Below are 19625 nucleotides of genomic sequence, written 5' to 3'. Positions count from 1 at the left end.
GGGAGGATGGATGGGGCCATGTATCGCGAGATCTACACCAACAACCTCCTTCCCTCAGTAAGAGCATTGAAGATGGGTCGTGGCTGGGTCTTCCAGCATGACAACGACCCGAAACACACAGCCAGGGCAACTAAGGAGTGGCTCCGTAAGAAGCATCTCAAGGTCCTGGAGTGGCCTAGCCAGTCTCCAGACCTGAACCCAATAGAAAATCTTTGGAGGGAGTCGAAAGTCCGTATTGCCCAGCGACAGCCCCGAAACCTGAAGGATCTGGAGAAGGTCTGTATGGAGGAGTGGGCCAAAATCCCTGCTGCAGTGTGTGCAAACCTGGTCAAGAACTACAGGAAACGTATGATCTCTGTAATTGCAAACTAAGGTTTCTGTACCAAATATTAAGTTCTGCTTTTCTGATGTATCAAATACTTATGTCATGCAATAAAATGCAAATTAATTACTTAAAAATCATACAATGTGATTTTCTGGATTTTTGTTTTAGATTCCGTCTCTCACAGTTGAAGTGTACCTATGATAAAAATTACAGACCTCTACATGCTTTGTAAGTAGGAAAACCTGCAAAATCATCAGTGTATCAAATACTTGTTCTCCCCACTGTACATACATGCATGCATGCATGCATACATACATACATACATACATACATACATACATACATACATAAGATGAAGGCCATATAATGTGATAGAAATATTAGAATAAGCTCAAGCTTTAAACAGCTGGCCTAATAGCCATTATGACTAGGCTACTAGCCTATTATGGCTAAAACTACAGGCAGTCCAAGATTGTTTGTTGGCCCAGCTTTAATGGTTGCAATTTTTGTTGGTGTAAAATGGTCAATAAACTAGTGCTCCTCCTAGCAGATCAGATCGATAGACTGACCCCAAAAGCATTTATGCGGTGTTCAATTAATCAATTATAAAACACCACAATTGGCTAATTGTCTGAAGTTAAGGTAAACTAAAGCTACACATGGCAGCATGAAAAGCAGAAGAATATACCATACCAGATAATCCATGAAATACTTCAGTTTGACGTCCTCTTCAAAAAAGAGAGATTTCAGCTAAGAAGTTGGTCGGCGTATTCCAGGTAAAATGGATGCATTCAAATCTTGTTCTGGTGTAAACTATTTAGCCTTTCTATTCCCCACCTTGGCCAAAAACAGCAATATAATCAATGTGTGCAGAGGGTGTTGGTTTCGACGCGTTAAAACTGTGGGTTATGCAATTACTATTTTCTTATAGACTAGCTAACATAAATCTAAACATGATATTCTATGCACGGCCTTCTTTTCACCTGGATTTGTTTTGGTACTTATTCCCTCGCAAGAATCCGAGTTTGGGCTGTACAGGATATGTTGCAGGAAGTATGGATAGTTTTTTCAAGGTCTTCACTTGTTACCACAGACACAAAGTCATAATTATGGCTAAACCCCGCCCATTTCTATAATTTATCTTCTTAAAATCATATTTTAAACCTAACATTAACCACACTGCTAATCTTATTCCTAACACTACCCTTATATTAAGACCAAAAATCACATTTGTGTTTTTATGAATTTTTACGATATAGCCGTTTTTACTTTGTGGCTGTGGTAACTAGTGATAGCCCTTTTTCAGGCGTAGCATTATGAAAGATATTCGAGCGAAACGGTGATATCCGGCTATAGTCTTAATTTGGTTAGACCTGACTATATGATGTATCGCAGACATTTGAAACCCTATACATCAAAATAAATTATTTTAATAAATTATTTTGATGCTATACTATCGATTAAAGTTGGATGGGTTAAAATCAAAACCTCAACCACCGTTTTTAAACTTGGTCGAAACCCGGAAACGTACTTAAGTTGGTTTTCTTGGATTTTATGACCTCCCCCACTCGTCATTGGACGCCACGTGACCTTTGTACAGTATTTGCTTCATTTACTTGAACGATTAAACATTTTTGCAAGGCTGTCCCATTTGCTACACTAAAACAGTCACCATCGTTACATCTGGGTTTTATTATTTGAAAGACATGACAATTAACTGTATCTTTAAAGTAAGAGAATTTCCTCCCTCCAATAATGTGCGTGTCTTGACCTCTAGTGGTTTATACGAGACGATACGCGTTGTGCTTGGGGCACTCTGTTCATGGGGCACTCTCTTCACAATGTTAACATCAGCAAACCGCTCGACCACATGACGCGATACAGGTGGTTTGCGGTTGTGAGGCAGGTTGGATGTACAGCCAAATTCTCTAGGGAAATGAACATAACATCCTCTGGCAACAGCTCTGATGGACATTCCTGCAGTCAGCACCCACTGCACACTTCTTGATATGCCACACCTGTCAGGTGGATGGATTATCTTGATAAAGGGGAAATGCTCACTAACAGGGATGTAAACAAATGTGTGTGCAACATTTAAGAGAATTAAGCTTTTTGTGCTTATGGAACATTTCTGGGAACTTTTATTTCAGCTCAAGAAACATGGGACCAACACTTTACATGTTGCGTATATATTTTTGTTCAGTATAATTTACACATGAAGCAATTTTCATTAGTGAGTTCTCTAATTACATTGGTAACCAGTTTGTAATAGCAATGAATCAAATGAAATTGTATTTGTCACATGAGACGAATAAAACAGGTGTAGACCGGCAGGTAGCCTAGTGGTTAGAGCGTTGGGCCAGTAACTGAAAGGTTGCTAGATAGAATCCCCGAGCTGACAAGGTAAAAATCTGTCATTCTGCCCCTGAACAAGGCAGGTAACCCACTGTTCCCAGGCTGTCATTGTAAAAATGAATTTGTTCTTAACTGACTTGCCTAGTTAAATAAAGGTTAAAAAATTTTTTTTAAAGGTCTTACAGTGAAATGCTTAATTACAAGCCCTTAACCAACAATGCAGTTCAAGAAATAGAGTTAATCAAGTATTTACTAAATAAACTAAAGCAAAAGATAAAATAAAAAGTAATAAAATAACAATAACAAATATATACAGGGGGTACCGGTACATGTGCTGGGGTGGCCATTTGATTAATTGTTCAGCAGTCTTATGGCTTAGGGGTAGAAGCTGTTAAGGAGCCTTTTGTACCTAGACTTGGCGCCCCGGTACCGCTTGCCGTGCGGTAGCAGAGAAAACAGTCTATGACTTGGGTGACTGGAGTTTTTGACCATTTTTTGGGCCTTCCTCTGACACCGCCTAGTATATACAGTGGGGAGAACAAGTATTTGATACACTGCCGATTTTGAAGGTTTTCGTGTAGTTCTGGGCTGATCCCTCACCTTCCTTATGATCATTGATGCCCCACGAGGTGAGATCTTGCATGGAGCTCCAGACCGAGGGTGATTGACCGTCATCTTGAACATCTTCCATTTTCTAATAATTGCGCCAACAGTTGTTGCCTTCTCACCAAGCTGCTTGCCTATTGTCCTGTAGCCCATCCCAGCCTTGTGCAGGTCTACAATTTTATCCCTGATGTCCTTACACAGCTCTCTGGTCTTGGCCATTGTGGAGAGATTGGAGTCTGTTTGATTGAGTGTGTGTACAGGTGTCTTTTATACAGGTAACAAGTTCAAACAGGTGCAGTTAATACAGGTAATGAGTGGAGAACAGGAGGGCTTCTAAAAGAAAAACTAACAGGTCTGTGAGAGCCGGAATTCTTACTGGTTGGTAGGTGATCAAATACTTATGTCACGCAATAAAATGCAAATTAATTACTTAAAAATCATACAATGTGATTTTCTGGATTTTTGTTTTAGATTCCGTCTCTCACAGTTGAAGTGTACCTATGATAAAAATTACAGACCTCTACATGCTTTGTAAGTAGGAAAACCTTCAAAATCGGCAGTGTATCAAATACTTGTTCTCCCCACTGTATGTACTGGGCCATACACACTACCCTCTGTATGGCCGTCAGATGCCGAGCTGTTGCCATACGGTGATGCAAGCGGTCAGGATGCTCTCGATGGTACAGCTGTATAACTTTTTGATGATCTGGAGACCCATGGGAGTTTGTGGTATATGGCCAATATACTGCGGCTAAGGGCTGTATCCAGGCACTCCACGTTGCGTCATACATAAGAACAGCAGTTAACCCTGGTATATTGGCCACATACCACATCCCCTCGGGCGTTATTGCTTAATTCTAAATACATTTGATTTGACATATTTTTACTTAAGTACTTTACACTCCTGCATTGTAGCCTAATGAAAATATACAATATATAAACGATGAATATGAGGTGTACATTATGGGATAACATAGCACAGATAACAGAGAAACAATCAATGTTAGGCCACACTTCACAGACCTATGTTACATTATCACACAGCCGTGGTATGATTTCAGATTTTGATTATTCTTGGTTAATTTGAATGATATAACAAATATGGGGACAGTGAAAATCCCGCAGTAGCGGCTACCTAGATGTTGCAAATGCCCAAAACTTCTCAAAATAGTAAAACAGACAGATTCCAGTTGCAGGAAATGGTTACGTTTATTTTGCCAAAGTCCCAATGCACACTGCATGCATAGTGCAGTAATAATATTTATAACGACGTTATAACAATATTGCAATATTGAAACAATACGGCAACTTGACCAAATCTGTTGGTAACTGCTGCTGTGTTGCCTATTGAATGCATAGACATTAAAACCAGGTTGAATGTAACCTAGAACTAGCTCCACCCTCGACTATTCAGGCTTATTACGTGTGAGGACTAGTCCTGTTACGAGACTGAAGCATCTGGAATAGGACTTTCTCCCTCCTACCTATTCATGAAGAAAAATAATACATTGTTCTTTGCCTTTTACGCATGAATTTACAGACTACAGGCGCATGCTTTACAACCCGAAACTTATTTTCAGACGAGATTCTACAGCCGCATTGCAAAGGACTAAAACTAAAAACTAAAGAGGTGGGTGCTGAATACAAAGTGATACGGTGATCCCATGTTTCGCTCGCATGACTAATTAATATCAGTACTCAGTCTCACGCGCTCCTATTTTTTTATATAGACTATGGCGTTTAGAGCGAGAGCGTTGTACGACTTTAGTTCCGAAAATCGAGGAGAGATATCGATTACTGAGAACGAAGTTGTTACTTTGTACAGCGAACAAGATGTCGAGGGATGGTTAGAGGGAACTAACAGCAGAGGGGAGACTGGTCTTTTTCCAGCCTCATATGTGGAGATTCTCACAAATGATTCATCTGACATCTCCTCCAACAACAATGGTATGTCAGCAGATCATGGTCAAGCCGAGTTGCCATCAAGTGGATATGATTCATCATACCATTCCCAGTCCCACTCTCGTGCTGAGAGCATTACAGTTCCGAACCCTACCCACTCTGCTTATTCTGTGCAAACTCCACAGCACCACAGTTACCCAACCAGTCAAGGTAGTGATGACGACTGGGATGATGACTGGGATGACAGCTCGACTGTGGCGGATGAACCTGGAACGATACATGACAATGATGGAACTAGTTCCACAGCATACACGGTCACTACCACTTTGCCTGAGAGACGTAGCAGCGCCCAAGCCAAAAGTTCAGCCACAGTGGGTAAAAACCTCAACAGGTTTTCAACCTTTGTGAAATCAGGCGGAGAGGCTTTTGTGTTGGGCGAGGCGGCTGCCTTCGTCAAGGACGGGGACAAGATCTGTGTTGTCATGGGCCAGTATGGGCCCGAGTGGCAAGAAGACCCATATCCATTCGCCTGCTCCATCGATGACCCAACCAAACAGACTAAATTCAAAGGCATGAAGAGTTACATGTCATACAGGCTGACTCCCTCTCATACCCAGAGCCAGGTGAATAGAAGGTACAAGCACTTTGACTGGCTCTATGCCCGCCTAGTCGAACGCTTCCCTGTCATATCAGTCCCCCATCTGCCCGAGAAACAGGCCACGGGGCGCTTCGAACAGGACTTTGTCTCCAAGCGCAGAAAAGGTTTAATATGGTGGATGAACCACATGACGAGCCATCCTGTCCTGGCTAGATGTGACGTCTTCCAGCACTTCCTCACCTGCCCCAGCACAGACGAGAAGACGTGGAAGATGGGCAAGCGAAAGGCGGAGAAGGACGACTTGACTGGAGCTAACTTCTTCCTGACCATCTCCACCCCGGCCGTTCCACTGGACCTACAGGAGGTGGAGAGCAAAATAGACGGTTTCAAAGCCTTCACCAAGAAGATGGATGAGAATTGTCTGTTAGTCAACGCTACCATCAACGAGTTCGCCCGGAAGCAGATCACCGGCTTTAAGAAAGAGTATCAGAAAGTGGGCCAGTCCTTCAAACTGCTGGGCCAAGCCTTTGAGATGGACCAACAGGCCTATTCTGTAGGACTGAACCGTGCCATAGCATTCACAGGAGAGGCCTACGAGGTTATAGGAGACTACTTTGCTGAGCAGCCCAGACAGGATTTGGACCCCATATCGGACCTGCTGGACCTGTACAAGGGACACCTGGCCAACTACCCTGATATCATCCATGTTCAGAAAGGTACAGTATGGTGTCACAGCTGTCTCTGGTCTATGCCATAGTCTATAGACCAGTCAAAGCCTCTCTGACTATGGCCATTTGAGTGTTACCTCATAGGATTTTGATTTCTTTGGTCACTACCCTCATAGGGGTCATGTCATGCAGATGTTATGTTAATGACGAACAAAAACAAATGTCGCCTTGGCATTTCATGAAATCCCTTGAATCACAATCCTTTATGTTTTTAACATTACTTCAGTTCATGTAACATTTATTTACTGAACCTTTATTTAACTAGGCAAGTCAGTTAAGAACAAATTCTTATTTACAATGACGGCCTGCCCCGGCCCCTAACCCGGACGACACTGGGCCAATTGTGCGCCGCCATATTGGACTCCTGATCACGGCCAGTTGTGATACTGCCTGGGATCGAACCAGGGTCTGTAGTGACGCGTCTACCACGGCAATGCAGTGCCTTAGACCGCTGCACCACTCGGGAGTTTGATGCACATGTGTTTTGTATTATGTTCAACTTTTGTGCTTTGCTGGCAAAAGTTTGCTGTTACAGTTTATGCTGTTGAGTAATGCACTCGAACATGACTGGAAGGCATGATATTTAATTACCTGTCCTCGCAGAAATGTTGTCTCACACCCACTCAAGGGAGTGAGATCAGAGGTTGGGCCTTTGGCACATAAACCTCTGACATCTGCCAAATGCTGAAGTAACTAACTTTTTGAATAGAACTCTGATAAAGGAGGCTACAATCACAGCGCAGGCCTCGAAGATACTGCAGATTGGCCTAGTCTCCAAGGAAGGAAACGCGGTTCAACGGAACTCTCTCGTTCTCGTTTTTACCAAGTAAGGCAACATTCTCTGATTTGTCACTTTGATTTATCACACAGTAGGTACATAAATAGGGGGAACTGTTTGTTACATGCTATGCAGTCCAAGTTCAATTGAGACATTGAAGGTTAGGTTATCCTACATCTGAATAGAATGAGAAGGAGGAGATTCCGGGGCCCCTTGTCCGGCGTTGCCCTGGGAATGTTGGAATGCGGAATGGAAGCAGCCTCGGGATTACATTTTTTCCCTCTCCAAGGGTGGGGATCTGGGGAGCTGCTCCACAATATGCCTGGACAAATTTCTTCCCACTGGCACCGGTGAAACAGTTCAGTTTATTGGTGCATTGGTACTGTAATCACATGCGAGCGCTGAAAATAGCCAAGTTAATTTCATATCACGAGTATATTTATTCATTGACGTTTGTGTGGGAGCCTGCCTGCGTTTGTGTGAAGTGTGTGGTATTTATATTCCCCAGATAAGGGTCTATTCTAATGGCTTTAGGGAAGGTTATTTCAGTAAGGCAGCGGCCAAGTCTTAAGTCAGATCTTCCACTTACACATTCAGAGCTCAAGCATGTGTCCTTCACTGCAACATTTTTATGGTTCATATCTCATTACAACTTGTAAAACAATCGCTGTTCTTAGCTATTCACTTAGAAAAAAGGTTGCTCGGTGTTTGTGGCCTTGGAGAACCTCTTAGCCTGAATACTCCACAGTGCACATAAGTTGTAAATCAGACGGACTGCTTTTAGTTAGAAGATTATAACTCTGTGTGAGTGGGACAATAGAGCATTGGCTTCAGTCTACTACTCTATGGCCAGAAAGGGTATGAAACCACGGTCAACTCTTTTCCCTGAGTCATGTTAAAACTTTTCAGAGACAGATGTAGGATTCAACTAGAGTTGGCATGACTTAAGATAGCCTTTTTCCTTTTCACCACTTATAGGAATAGTTTTGGTACCCTTCTCTCGAAACCCTTCCCATGGCCCCTTATCCCACCCATGTTTTTCCCCTCTCCCTCTCCGCCACCTCTCTCCTCAGGTGCCCTTACCAAAGTGAAGGAGTGCCAGAAACAGGAAGGGGAGGGATCAACCATCAACGAGCGCTGTAACATCATTTCCTGCGCCACGCTGGCTGAGATCCAGCACTTCCACCGTACGCGCGTACGTGACTTCAAGAGCCAGATGCAACACCACCTCCAGCAGCAGATCAGCTTCTTCCAGAAGATCACTGGGAAGCTAGAGGAGGCACTGCAGAAGTACGACGAATGTATCATATAAGGGCCTGAAGAAAGGAGGGTGGCTACAGAGGGATGGGAGAGAGGATGGTGGGGACAGAGGGAGAGAGAGAGAGAGGGGGACTTAGAGAGGGAGAGAAAGAAAGATGGCTAGAGATGATAAATAAAGTGCCCGGAGGAGATAGGGCATTTGAATGACTTGTTCAGTTCTCCATGACCAGATTATTCATCCATTCTACAGTCGGAAGTGAGTGGATCTATGCAGGTGATGCAGTGACGGATGGGAAAATGGGGGAGGAAGATACTGAAGATGCTCCTTCATTGACGTTGTTGTCCGCAAAACTTGATCATGTAGTCTAGCTTGACAGGATATGTTAAGTCATCACATACAAGAAGTGTCACTTCAGAAACGAGTGGGATGTCTTCCAAAAGGAACTGTATAGAATTGCAAAGATATCTCTTAAAATACATGTTTAAAACCTGTTGCATTGAATCCCCCTCATTTGCCTTTTTCTCTGAACAAATATAACAATTTCAGTTTCATGGCAAATATGAATGACATGTCTCTTTGTTTGTGTGTGTGTGTGTGTGTGTGTGTGTGTGTGTGTGTGTGTGTGTGTGTGTGTGTGTGTGTGTGTGTGTGTGTGTGTGTGTGTGTGTGTGTGTGTGTGTGTGTGTGTGTGTGTGTGTGTGTGTACATGTGTCTTATCATAGAGGGGGCAACCAAGGGGGGGATTGGTATTTCAATATTCTGTTGTAGTTTCTGAACCTCATTATTTGAGACCTCCCAGAGAGCTCTGTGCCAGGAACAAGCTTTAAGATTGTAGAACACTGGAGGAGAACAGAACACTTGATTTTCCATTCCTTCTTATTGTTCCCAATGGAGAGAGAGGAGGGAGGCACAAATAACTCAGCCAGAATAATACTGCAAATGATGTCTGTGGGATTCCCTGATGTCGAAGGACATTGTTGAAATGAAATCCTTCCTCCTACACATGTACTGTATGTGAATTTGAGATTGAAGGACCATTGATTGGTATCCTCCCAAAACGCAGTTGTTGGATGATAGCCAAACGTCTAATGTATGTAAGTTATTTTCCTAGGTTGATTAGGGTATTAGGGTTCCTTGATCACACAAGGAACACTGTGTAGTCCTTTTTCTCATGTTTGCCCGGTCTACATTCAGCGGACAGCATGGCTGCAATTCAGGTACTACTACCAGGCCCACTGTTATTGATATAGGACACCATCTTTTCTCCTCTCCCAATAGTCAAGTTACTCCACCTCCACTGTGTTCATTATTTAGACCAGATTCCTTTTCCACTAGCTCTGGGTCAAGTTACATCTGAAACACTTGAAGGGAATTGAAATGGGTTGTTGTTCTTGTTAACACACAGATATCTTTCTGAACTGAGTTTGCTGTATTTGCTCACCCATGTCCAGTGCTGGACTTGGGATGAGAGAAGTGCAGGAGCTGTCTTTTCCCAAGTCCATCCATTAGATTATGTTGACCGAAGTTCAGTGGTGTAAAGTACTTAATTAAGTAAGTAGTTTTTTGGGGGGTGTAAAGTACTTAAGTAGTTTTTTGGGGGATATCTGTACTGTACTATTTATATTTTGGACAACTTTTGATTTTAATCCACTACATTCCTAAAGAAAATAATGTACTTTTTACTCCATACATTTTCCCTGACACCCAAAAGTACTCGTTACATTTTGAATGCTTAGCAAGACAGGAAAATTGCCTAATTCACACACTTATCAAGAGAACATCCCTGGTCATCCCTACTGCCTCTGATCTGGCAGACTCACTAAACACAAATGCTTTGTTTGTAAATGAAAATCGTGTCGTCTGGTTTGCTTAATATAAGACATTTGAAATGATTTATACTTTTACTTTTGATACTTAAGTAGATTTAAAACCAAATGCTTTCAGACTTTTACTCAAGTAGTAAAAGTCATTTTCTTTTAAGGTATCTTTACTTTTTTTCATACTCAAGTATGAAAATCGGGTACTCTTTCCACCACTGCCGAAATTCACAAATGGTGTGCTATAGAGACCTCTGATCGTTTTAAGGGTTCATACACATTTTCCATGACTTCTCTATAACTTCCATCTTCTGCCGTTGTGCCCTTGAACAAGGCACTTAACCCTTCCACAAAGTTGTCAACACGTGGTCAACCCTCCATCTGGAGAGCTACTGGGTGTGCAGGCTTGGCTTTTGATCCAGCCCTGAAACACCCAAGGTACTGTTGAGCAGCTGATGTTTCGGCTACAATGTGATTAGACTAGGGCTTGAACAAAAGCCTGCACACTCAGTAGCTATCCTGGAGGATGGTTGCCACCCTTGATATAAAATATTGCAACATCACAACCAAATACTTTAGTTTTTATCAAATGATTCCCAGGCATCACATGGATAGGCTACTTCAAAGCAAAGTATCTAACTAGACATGTTTATATACAGTGCCTACGGAAAGTATTCAGACCCCTGGACTTTCCCCACATTTTGTTATGTTACAGCCTTATTCTAAAATGGATTACATTTTTTTTAAATCCTCAGCAATCTACACACAATACCCCATATTTGTATTTATTTAACCTTGATTTAACTAGGCAAGTCAGTTAAGAACAAATTCTTATTTACAATGACGGCCTACCCCAGCCAAACCCTAACCTGGACGATGCTGGGCCAATTGTGCACCGCGCTATGGGATTCCCAATCACGGCCGGTTGTGATACAGCCTGGAATCGAACCAGGGTCTGTAGTGATGCCTCTAGCACTGAGATGCAATTCCTTAGACCATTTATAAAAACAGGTTTTGAGAAATGTTTGCACATTTATATAAAACATTTAAAAAAAGCAGAAATACCTTATTTAAATAACTATTCATATCCTTTGCTATGAGACTCGAAATTGAGCACAGGTGCATCCTGTTTCCCTTGATCATCCTTGAGATGTTTCTACAACTGGGGTAAATTCAATTGATTGGACATGACTTGGAAAGGTCTATATACAGTGGTGGAAAAAGTACCCAATTGTCATACTTGAGTAAACGTAAAGATACCTTAATAGAAAAAGTGAAAGTCACCCAGTAAAATACTACATGAGTAAAAGTCTAAAAGTATTTGGTTTTAAATATACTTAAGTATCAAAAGTAAATGTAATTGCTCAAATGTACTTAAGTATCAAAAGTACAAGTATAAATAATAAAAAATGCCTTATATTAAGCAAAGCAGAAGGCCACATTTTCTAGTTTTTTTGTATTTACGGATAGCCAGGGGTACTCTCATAATTTACATAATTTACAAACGAAGCATGTGTTTAGTGAGTTTGCCAGATCAGAGGCAGTAGGGATGATTGGGGATGTTCTCTTGATAAGTGTGTGAATTAGACAATTTTCCTGTTCTGCTAAGCATTCAAAATATAATGAGTACTTTTGGGTGTCAGGGAAAATGTATGGAGTAAAAAGTACATTATTTTCTTTAGGAATGTAGTGAAGTAAAAGTTGTCAAAAATTGAAATAGTAAAGTATTCTGTATTGAATGTAAATCAGAATAATTGTATAACTGCCTTAATTTTGTATATAAGGTCCCGCAGTTGACCGTCAGAGCAAAAACCAAGCCATGAGGTCGAAGGAATTGTCCGTAGAGCTCCGAGACAGGATTATGTTGTGGCACAGATCTGGGGAAAGGTACCAAAACATTTCTGCAGCATTGAAGGTCCCCAAGAACACAGTGGCCTCCATCACCAAGGCTCTTCCTAGAGCTGTGGGCGGCCAAACTGAGCAATCCGGGGAGAATGGTCTTGGTCAGGGAGGTGACCAAGAACCCGATGGTCACTTTGACAGAGCTTTAGAGTTCCTCTGTGGAGATGGGATAACCTTCCAGAAGGACAACCATCTCTGCAGTACTTCACCAATCAGGCCTTTAAGGTAGAGGGGCCAGGTGGAAGCCACTCCTCAGTAAAAGGCACATGACAGCCCGCTTGGACTTGTCTGATGAAACCAAGACTGAACTCTTTGCCCTGATTGCAAAGCGTCACTTCTGGAGGAAACCTGACACCATCCCTACGGTGAAGTATGGTGGTGGCAGGATCATGCTGTGGTGATGTTTTTCAGCAGCAGGGACTGGGAGACTAGTCAGGATCGAGGCAAAGATGAACGGAGCAAAGTACAGAGAGATCCTTGATGAAAACCTGCTGCAGAGCGCTCAGGACCTCAGACTGGGGCGAAGGTTCACCTTCCAATAGGACAATAACCATAAACACACAGTCAAGACAATGCAGGAGTGGCTTTGGGACAAGTCTCTGAATGTCCTTGAGTGGCCCTGACAGAGCCCGGACTTGAACCGGATCGAACATCTCTGGAGAGACCTGGAAATAGCAGCAACGCTCCCCATCCAACCTGACAGAGCTTGAGAGGATCTGCAGAGAAAAATGGGTTCAAGTCTGGGCTCTGGGCCGGTGATGGACTACTTTGTTTTAATGAGGCGCTGGTATGGCTCTCCGGACAGCTCCGGCCCAAATCAAGCACTGCTCATGTCCTGATAATCGTTGGACATGCACATAACTTTTTTGAAGAGGGAAACAGTAATCCTCCAGATCCCTATTAAAGTTTGTCCTCACGGTAGTTCACATTCACAAACATTGCCTGGGTGGGTTAAGTTAGTCAGGAAAAACAGCAACCAAACAGCTTTTGGTCATACGCTCTCTGTCTCTCTCTCTCTCTTTCTCTCTGTCTCTCTGTCTGTCTGTCTCTCTCTCTCTCTCTGTGTCTCTCTCTTTCTCTCTCTCTCTCTGTGTCTCTCTCTTTCTCCCTCTCTCTCTGTGTCTCTCTCTTTCTCCCTGTCTCTCTCTCTCTCTCTCTCTCTCTCTCTCTCTCTCTCTCTCTCTCTCTCTCTCTCTCTCTCTCTCTCTCTCTCTCTCTCTCTCTCTCTCTCTCTCTCTCTCTCTCTCTCTCTCTCTCTCTCTCTCTCTCTCTCTCTCTCGAGCAAAGTTCAAAGCACAGCACAACCAGCTGATTCAGTCATTACTCATTGCTACACAGGCTGGTTGTTCCTCTCTCTCAGAAGTACTGCATGTTTGAGATTGACCACATTGCAGTCCGGCTGTGAAGGGTGTTTCTGAATGTGAAATTCAGACTATTACAGCAGTCTTCTGAACTGTACAGCCAAACTGCAATGGCATCAATGTCAAACACACGGTCTCTCTATACAGTTGGAGTGATTTCCGCTACCATCATACCCGTTTAATTATTAATGTGAGCCGAACTTACAGTTTATGTAATGTCCACAGTCCACAATCATTGAAGACTGTTTTGTGGCGACACCTTTTTGAAGTTACTGTTCATGCTCACAAAGAAGTATAAGTCCATTCATTACCCAGAACAAAGGAAGACATTTTATTTCCACTGGCTGGGGCTTTTGGGTTGTCCCTCTCTGTGGAAACAGACTAAGCCTGTTAGAACTTGATTGAAATCATATTCCTAACTGTAACAAAATGGGCCTGATGTCCTTTCTGATAGTAATCAGAAGCATATTGCAATGTTTGTGGAATGTTACTTTTGAACCTTTCTTAAACCTTGTTGAGTTCCCTTTAACAGAGTTTGTGTATGTGAAATCATATCCTCCCCCTCGTGTGTACCTCACTCTTCCCCAGTCCAGCCCACATCGCCCCCATGAACTGGTCTGGTGGAAAAGTGTAGTGCTTAATGGAAGGATATAAAGAAACAAAAGCTGTACTATAGTCTTTAAGGAAACTAAAAAAGGTCAGTCAAAACCAACATAGGCTACTCATTTAAGATGATGTTTAAAGGTATGCAATACTGGGCTATTAAATAAACAACATGCAAAGGATAAAACATCCACACAACCTACACTACATGACCTCATTGACCATCTCGTTCCAAAATCATGGGACTTAATACGGAGTTGGTCCCCCCTTTGCTGCTATAACAGCCTCCACTCTTCTGGGAAGGCTTTCCACTAGATGTTGGAACATTGCTGTGGGGACTTGCTTCCATTCAGACACGAGAGCATTAGTGAGGGCGGGTGCTGATGTTGGGCGATTAGGCCTGGCTCGCAGTCAGCATTCCAATTCATCCCACAGGTGTTTTATGGAGTTGAGGTCAGGGCTCTGTGCAGGCCAGTCAAGTTCTTACACACCAATCTCGACAAACCATTTCAATATGACAGTATCTCATTGTCATACTGAAACAGGAAAGGGACATAATCTAGACATAATCGTCTAGAATGTCATTGTATGCTGTAGCGTTAAGATTTACCTTCACTGGAACTAAGGGGCCCGAACCATGAAAAACAGCCCAGACCATTATTCCTCCTCCACCAAACTTTACAGTTGGCACTATGCATTCGGGCAGGTAGCGTTCTCCTGGCATCCGCCAAACCCAGATTCGTCCGTCGTACTGCCAGATGGTGTTTCAGAGAACGCGTTTCCACTGCTCCAGAGTCCAATGGCGGTGAGCTTTACACTACTCCAGCCAACGCTTGGCATTGCACATGGTAATCTTAGGCTTGTGTGCGGCTGCTCGGCCATGGAAACCAATTTCATGAAGCTCCCAAAAACTGTTCTTGTGCTGACATTGCTTCCAGAGGCAGTTTGGAACTCGGTAGTGAGTGTTGCAACCGAGGACAGACGATTTTTACGCGCTTCAGCGGTCCAGTTCTGTGAGCTTGTGTGGCTTAACACTTCGTGGTTGAGCCGTTGTTGCTCCTAGACACGGCTCCACGTGGATCTGCGCTTTGATCTCAAAACAAGTGCATCTACACTCGACCGCACATGCCTGTCAATGCAAGAGAATCCTCTGATGCGCCTTGCCTAAAATAAAATCACAGACTAAGTCTTGCATAGTTAGATTTGCTTTGGTATGTTGCATTTAAAGGAGCTAATATTACGTTGATTCGATCACAAACATTGATAGTGTAAACTGCACGGGTGAAAATAGAGTCACTGTAGAAATGACAACAATAATAAGTAAGGTATAAACAACGAGGGGCTGTGAGTCCTGTAGAAATAATGCACGGGCGGGTGTAAAGCAAGGCACAAAGCATATAACGGAAAAGAAAGAAGGGAAAATAAAAACGAGTATAGACCTTTGAAGTGGATCTCCTCTGGAGGCGCATCCAGATCCTCCACCTGGAGGTTCTCAGGGCTGAAGACCACCGTGTCCCCCTGCACTAACCTCAGACTGGGGGCTTTGGTCTGGAGCAGGGGTGGCTGGTCATTGACGGGGGTCACCGTGAGGTCAAAGGACTCTGTCACTATCAGGCTGTGCTCTGGGGGTCGCTGGGGAGGTTGGCCTATGCGGTTCAGTCAAGCATCGAAGGTGAACAAGTCTTGGATCGTCTCGGAGTCCTCATGCTGGTATGCGATGCCGAACTTATCCAGGATGAACTAAAAGAAGTTGGGTTTGGTGCTGGTCAGGTTGTTACCCCCACGATGATGACTCTGTGCTGGGGTAGAGAGGTGACGTGGTACCAGACCTCATAATGTTGCTGGGTTTCCAATAGCTTTTCCAGCAGGCTAGAGGAATCAATCAAATGTATTTATATAGCCCTTCTTAAATCAGCTGATATCTCAAAGTGCTGTACAGAAACCCAGCCTAAAACCCCAAACAGCAAGCAATGCAGGTTTAGAAGCACGGTGGCTAGGAAAAACTCCCTAGAAAGGCCGGAACCTAGGAAGAAACCTAGAGAGGAACCAGGCTATGAGGGGTGGCCAGTCTTCTTCTGGCTGTGCTTTGTGGAGATTATAACAGAACATGGCCAAGATGTTCAAATGTTCATAGATGACCAGCAGGATCAAATAATAATAATCACAGTGGTTGTCGAGGGTGCAACAGGTCAGCACCTCAGGAGTAAATGGAAGTTGGCTTTTCATAGCCGATCATTCAGAGTATCTCTACCGCTCCTGCGGTCTCTAGAGAGTTGAAAACAGCAGATCTGGGACAGGTAGCACGTCCGGTGAACAGGTCAGGGTTCCATAGCCGCAGGCAGAACAGTTGAAAATGGAGCAGCAGCACGGCCAGGTGGACTGGGGACAGCAAGGAGTCATCAGGCCAGGTAGTCCTGAGGCATGGTCCTAGGGCTCAGGTCCTCCAAGAGAGAGAAAGAGAATTAGAGAGAGCATACTTAAATTCACACAGGACACCGGATAAGACAGGAGAAATACTCCAAATATAACAGACTGACCCGAGCCCCCCGACACAAACTACTGCAGCATAAATACTGGAGGCTGAGACAGGAGGGGTCGGGAGACACTGTGGCCCCATCCGACGATACCCCCGGACAGGGCCAAACAGGCAGGATATAACCCCACCCACTTTGCCAAAGCACAGCCCCCACACCACTAGAGGGATATCTTCAACCACCAACCTACCATCCTGAGACAAGGCCGAGTATAGCCCACAAAGATCTCCGCCACGGCACAACCCAAGGTGGGGGGGGGGGGGGCGCCAACCCGGACAGGAAGATCACGTCAGTGACTCAACCCACTCAAGTGACGCACCCCTCCTAGGGACAGCAAGGAAGGGCACCAGTAAGCCAGTGACTCAGCCCCTGTAATAGAGGCAGAGAATCCCAGTGGAGAGGGGAACCGGCCAGGCAAAGACAGCAAGGGCGGTTTGTTGCTCCAGTGCCTTTCCGTTCACCTTCACACTCCTGGGCCAGACTACACTCAATCATATGACCCACTGAAGAGATGAGTCTTCAGTAAAGACTTAAAGGTTGAGACCGAGTCTGCGTCTCTCACATGGGTAGGCAGACCATTCCATAAAAATTGAGCTCTATAGGAGAAAGCCCTGCCTCCAGCTGTTTGCTTAAAAATTCTAGGGACAGTAAGGAGCCCTGCGTCTAGGGTACATGTAGATATGTATGGCAGGACCAAATCGGGAAAGATAGGTAGGAGCAAGCCCATCTAATGCTTTGTAGGTTAGCAGTAAAACCTTGACATCAGCCCTTGCCTTAACAGGAAGCCAGTGTAGAGAGGCTAGCACTGGAGTAATATGATCACATTTTTTGTTTCTTGTCAAGATTCTAGCAGCTGTGTTTAGCACTAACTGAAGTTTATTTAGTGCTTTATCCGGGTAGCCGGAAAGTAGAGCATTGCAGTAGTCTAACCTAGAAGTGACAAAAGCATGGATACATTTTTCTGCATCATTTTTGGACAGAAAGTTTCAGATTTTTGCAATGTTACGTAGATGGAAAAAAGCTGTCCTTGAAACAGTCTTGATATGTTCGTCAAAAGAAAGATCAGGGTCCAGAATAACGCCGAGGTCCTTCACAGTTTTATTTGAGACGACTGTACAATCATCAAGATTAATTGTCAGATTCAACATAAGATCTCTTTGTTTCTTGGGACCTAGAACAAGCATCTCTGTTTTGTCTGAGTTTAAAAGTAGAACGTTTGCAGCCATCCACTTCCTTATGTCTGAAACACAGGCTTCCAGGGAGGGCAATTTTGGGGCTTCACCATGTTTCATCAAAATGTACAGCTGTGTGTCATCCAGTGAAAGTTAACATTATGTCTCCGAATGACATCACCAAGAGGTAAAATATATAGTGAAAACAATAGTGGTCCTAAAACGGAACCTTGAGGAACACCGAAATTTACAGTTGATTTGTCAGAGGACAAATCATCCACAGAGACAAACTGATATTTTTCCGACAAATAATATCTAAACCAGGCCAGAACTTGTCCGTGTAGACCAATTTGGGTTTCCAATCTCTCCAAAAGAATGTGGTGATAGATGGTATCAAAAGCAGCACTAAGGTCTAGGAGCACGAGGACAGATGCAGAGCCTCAGTCTGACGCCATTAAAAGGTAATTTACCACCTTCACAAGTGCAGTCTCAGTGCTATGATGGGGTCTAAAACCAGACTGAAGCTTTTCATATACATTGTTTGTCTTCAGGAAGGCAGTGAGTTGCTGCGCAACCGCTTTTTCAAACATTTTTGATAGGAATGGGAGACTCGATATAGACCGATAGTTTTTTATATTTTCTGGGTCAAGCTTTGGCTTTTTCAAGAGAGGCTATACTACTGCCACTTTTAGTGAGTTTGGTACACATCCGGTGGATAGAGAGCCATTTATTATGTTCACCATAAGAGGGCCAAGCACAGGAAGCAGCTCTTTCAGTAGTTTAGTTGGAATAGGGTCCAGTATGCAGTTTGAAGGTTTAGAGGTATGACTATTTTCATCAATGTGTCAAGCGATATAGTATTAAAAAACTTGTGTCTGCCTTGATCCTAGGTCCTGGCAGTGTTGTGCAGACTCAGGACAGCTGAATTTTGGAGGAATACGCAGATTTAAAGAGGAGTCCGTAATTTGCTTTCTAATGATCATGATCTTTTCCTCAAAGAAGTTTATGAATTTATCACTGCTGAAGTGAAAGCCATCCTCTCTTGGGGAATGCTGATTCATCTTGTCTATCACAACTCAACCACCCTCAGTCACCACCGCACCTGGTGAGACAGAATAACACACACAAACTAAAAGCTTTATTTGAACATCCATCAATATCAGATTCTCATTGCAAATCAGAATTTATTTTAAAATGTGGAAAAATAGATGGTTACATAAACGAATAAATAAACAATAGCTTAACATGGATTTGGACAATGAATGCACATGCAATAGAATACTGCAAAGGAGGAATTCTGCTTTTAAGAGCTTAATATGGACTTTTCCCCTACAGGCATTCTCCATTATAACAAACTCTGTCTGACCGCACAGAATACAGAACTCACCAGTGTTAGCAGTGAGGATGGTGTTGCGCTCTGCAGGAGAGTGTTCAGAGGAAACATGGATGCTGAAGATGTGGGGTTGAAGAGGGGCAGGTGGGGACAACACTGTGAATGTGAAGGAGTCTGTAGTAGTCCATCCCACCGATTCAGGATGGGTCTGCTCATAACTAATCAGTCCCTCATTCTCTTAAAATAACAATAAAACAGAGAAAGAGAAGGACAGGGATATTGTAACTTCAAAATGCAAGGTGCAGTTACAAGTACACAATAAATGCATCATGTACATTTTATCTGTAGAA

The 19625-nt window shown here is 43.4% G+C and overlaps 2 protein-coding genes across 5 annotated transcripts in view; one reads left to right on the top strand and one right to left on the bottom strand.

Moving 5' to 3' along the window:
• Positions 1–1406, bottom strand: part of LOC139543645 (ADP-ribosylation factor-like protein 15) — a 70535-nt gene extending 69129 nt beyond the window's left edge. For 2 of the 4 annotated variants that reach the window (XM_071349933.1, XM_071349934.1), the window contains exon 1: positions 1019–1373. Coding sequence is in view for 1 of the 4 variants with exons in the window: in XM_071349935.1 (XP_071206036.1) it covers positions 1019–1030 (12 nt within the window). In the remaining 3 variants the exon portion in view is untranslated. Of the gene's footprint in view, positions 1–1018 lie in introns of all 4 variants that reach the window. The other 2 variants (XM_071349935.1, XM_071349936.1) reach the window with 2 other exon arrangements.
• A 3287-nt stretch (positions 1407–4693) lies between these two features.
• Positions 4694–11113, top strand: LOC139543644 (sorting nexin-18-like). Its single transcript, XM_071349932.1, has 2 exons — positions 4694–6502; positions 8366–11113. Exons 1-2 carry the CDS (start codon positions 5020–5022, stop codon positions 8602–8604), a joined length of 1722 nt encoding a protein of 573 aa, XP_071206033.1. The 5' UTR covers positions 4694–5019; the 3' UTR covers positions 8605–11113.
• Positions 11114–19625: the final 8512 nt, after the last annotated feature.

Source organism: Salvelinus alpinus, chromosome 18 (genome assembly GCF_045679555.1).
Source record: "Salvelinus alpinus chromosome 18, SLU_Salpinus.1, whole genome shotgun sequence".
Classification (NCBI taxonomy): domain Eukaryota; kingdom Metazoa; phylum Chordata; class Actinopteri; order Salmoniformes; family Salmonidae; genus Salvelinus; species Salvelinus alpinus.
This window is presented reverse-complemented; position numbering and strand designations above follow the sequence as displayed.

Coding starts and splice junctions, on each gene's coding strand:
- LOC139543644 (XM_071349932.1), top strand. CDS start 5,020: ATGGCGTTTAGAGCGAGAGCGTTGTACGACTTTAGTTCCGAAAATCGA. Junction 6,503..8,365: donor TATCATCCATGTTCAGAAAG/GTACAGTATGGT, acceptor CTCTCTCCTCAG/GTGCCCTTACCAAAGTGAAG.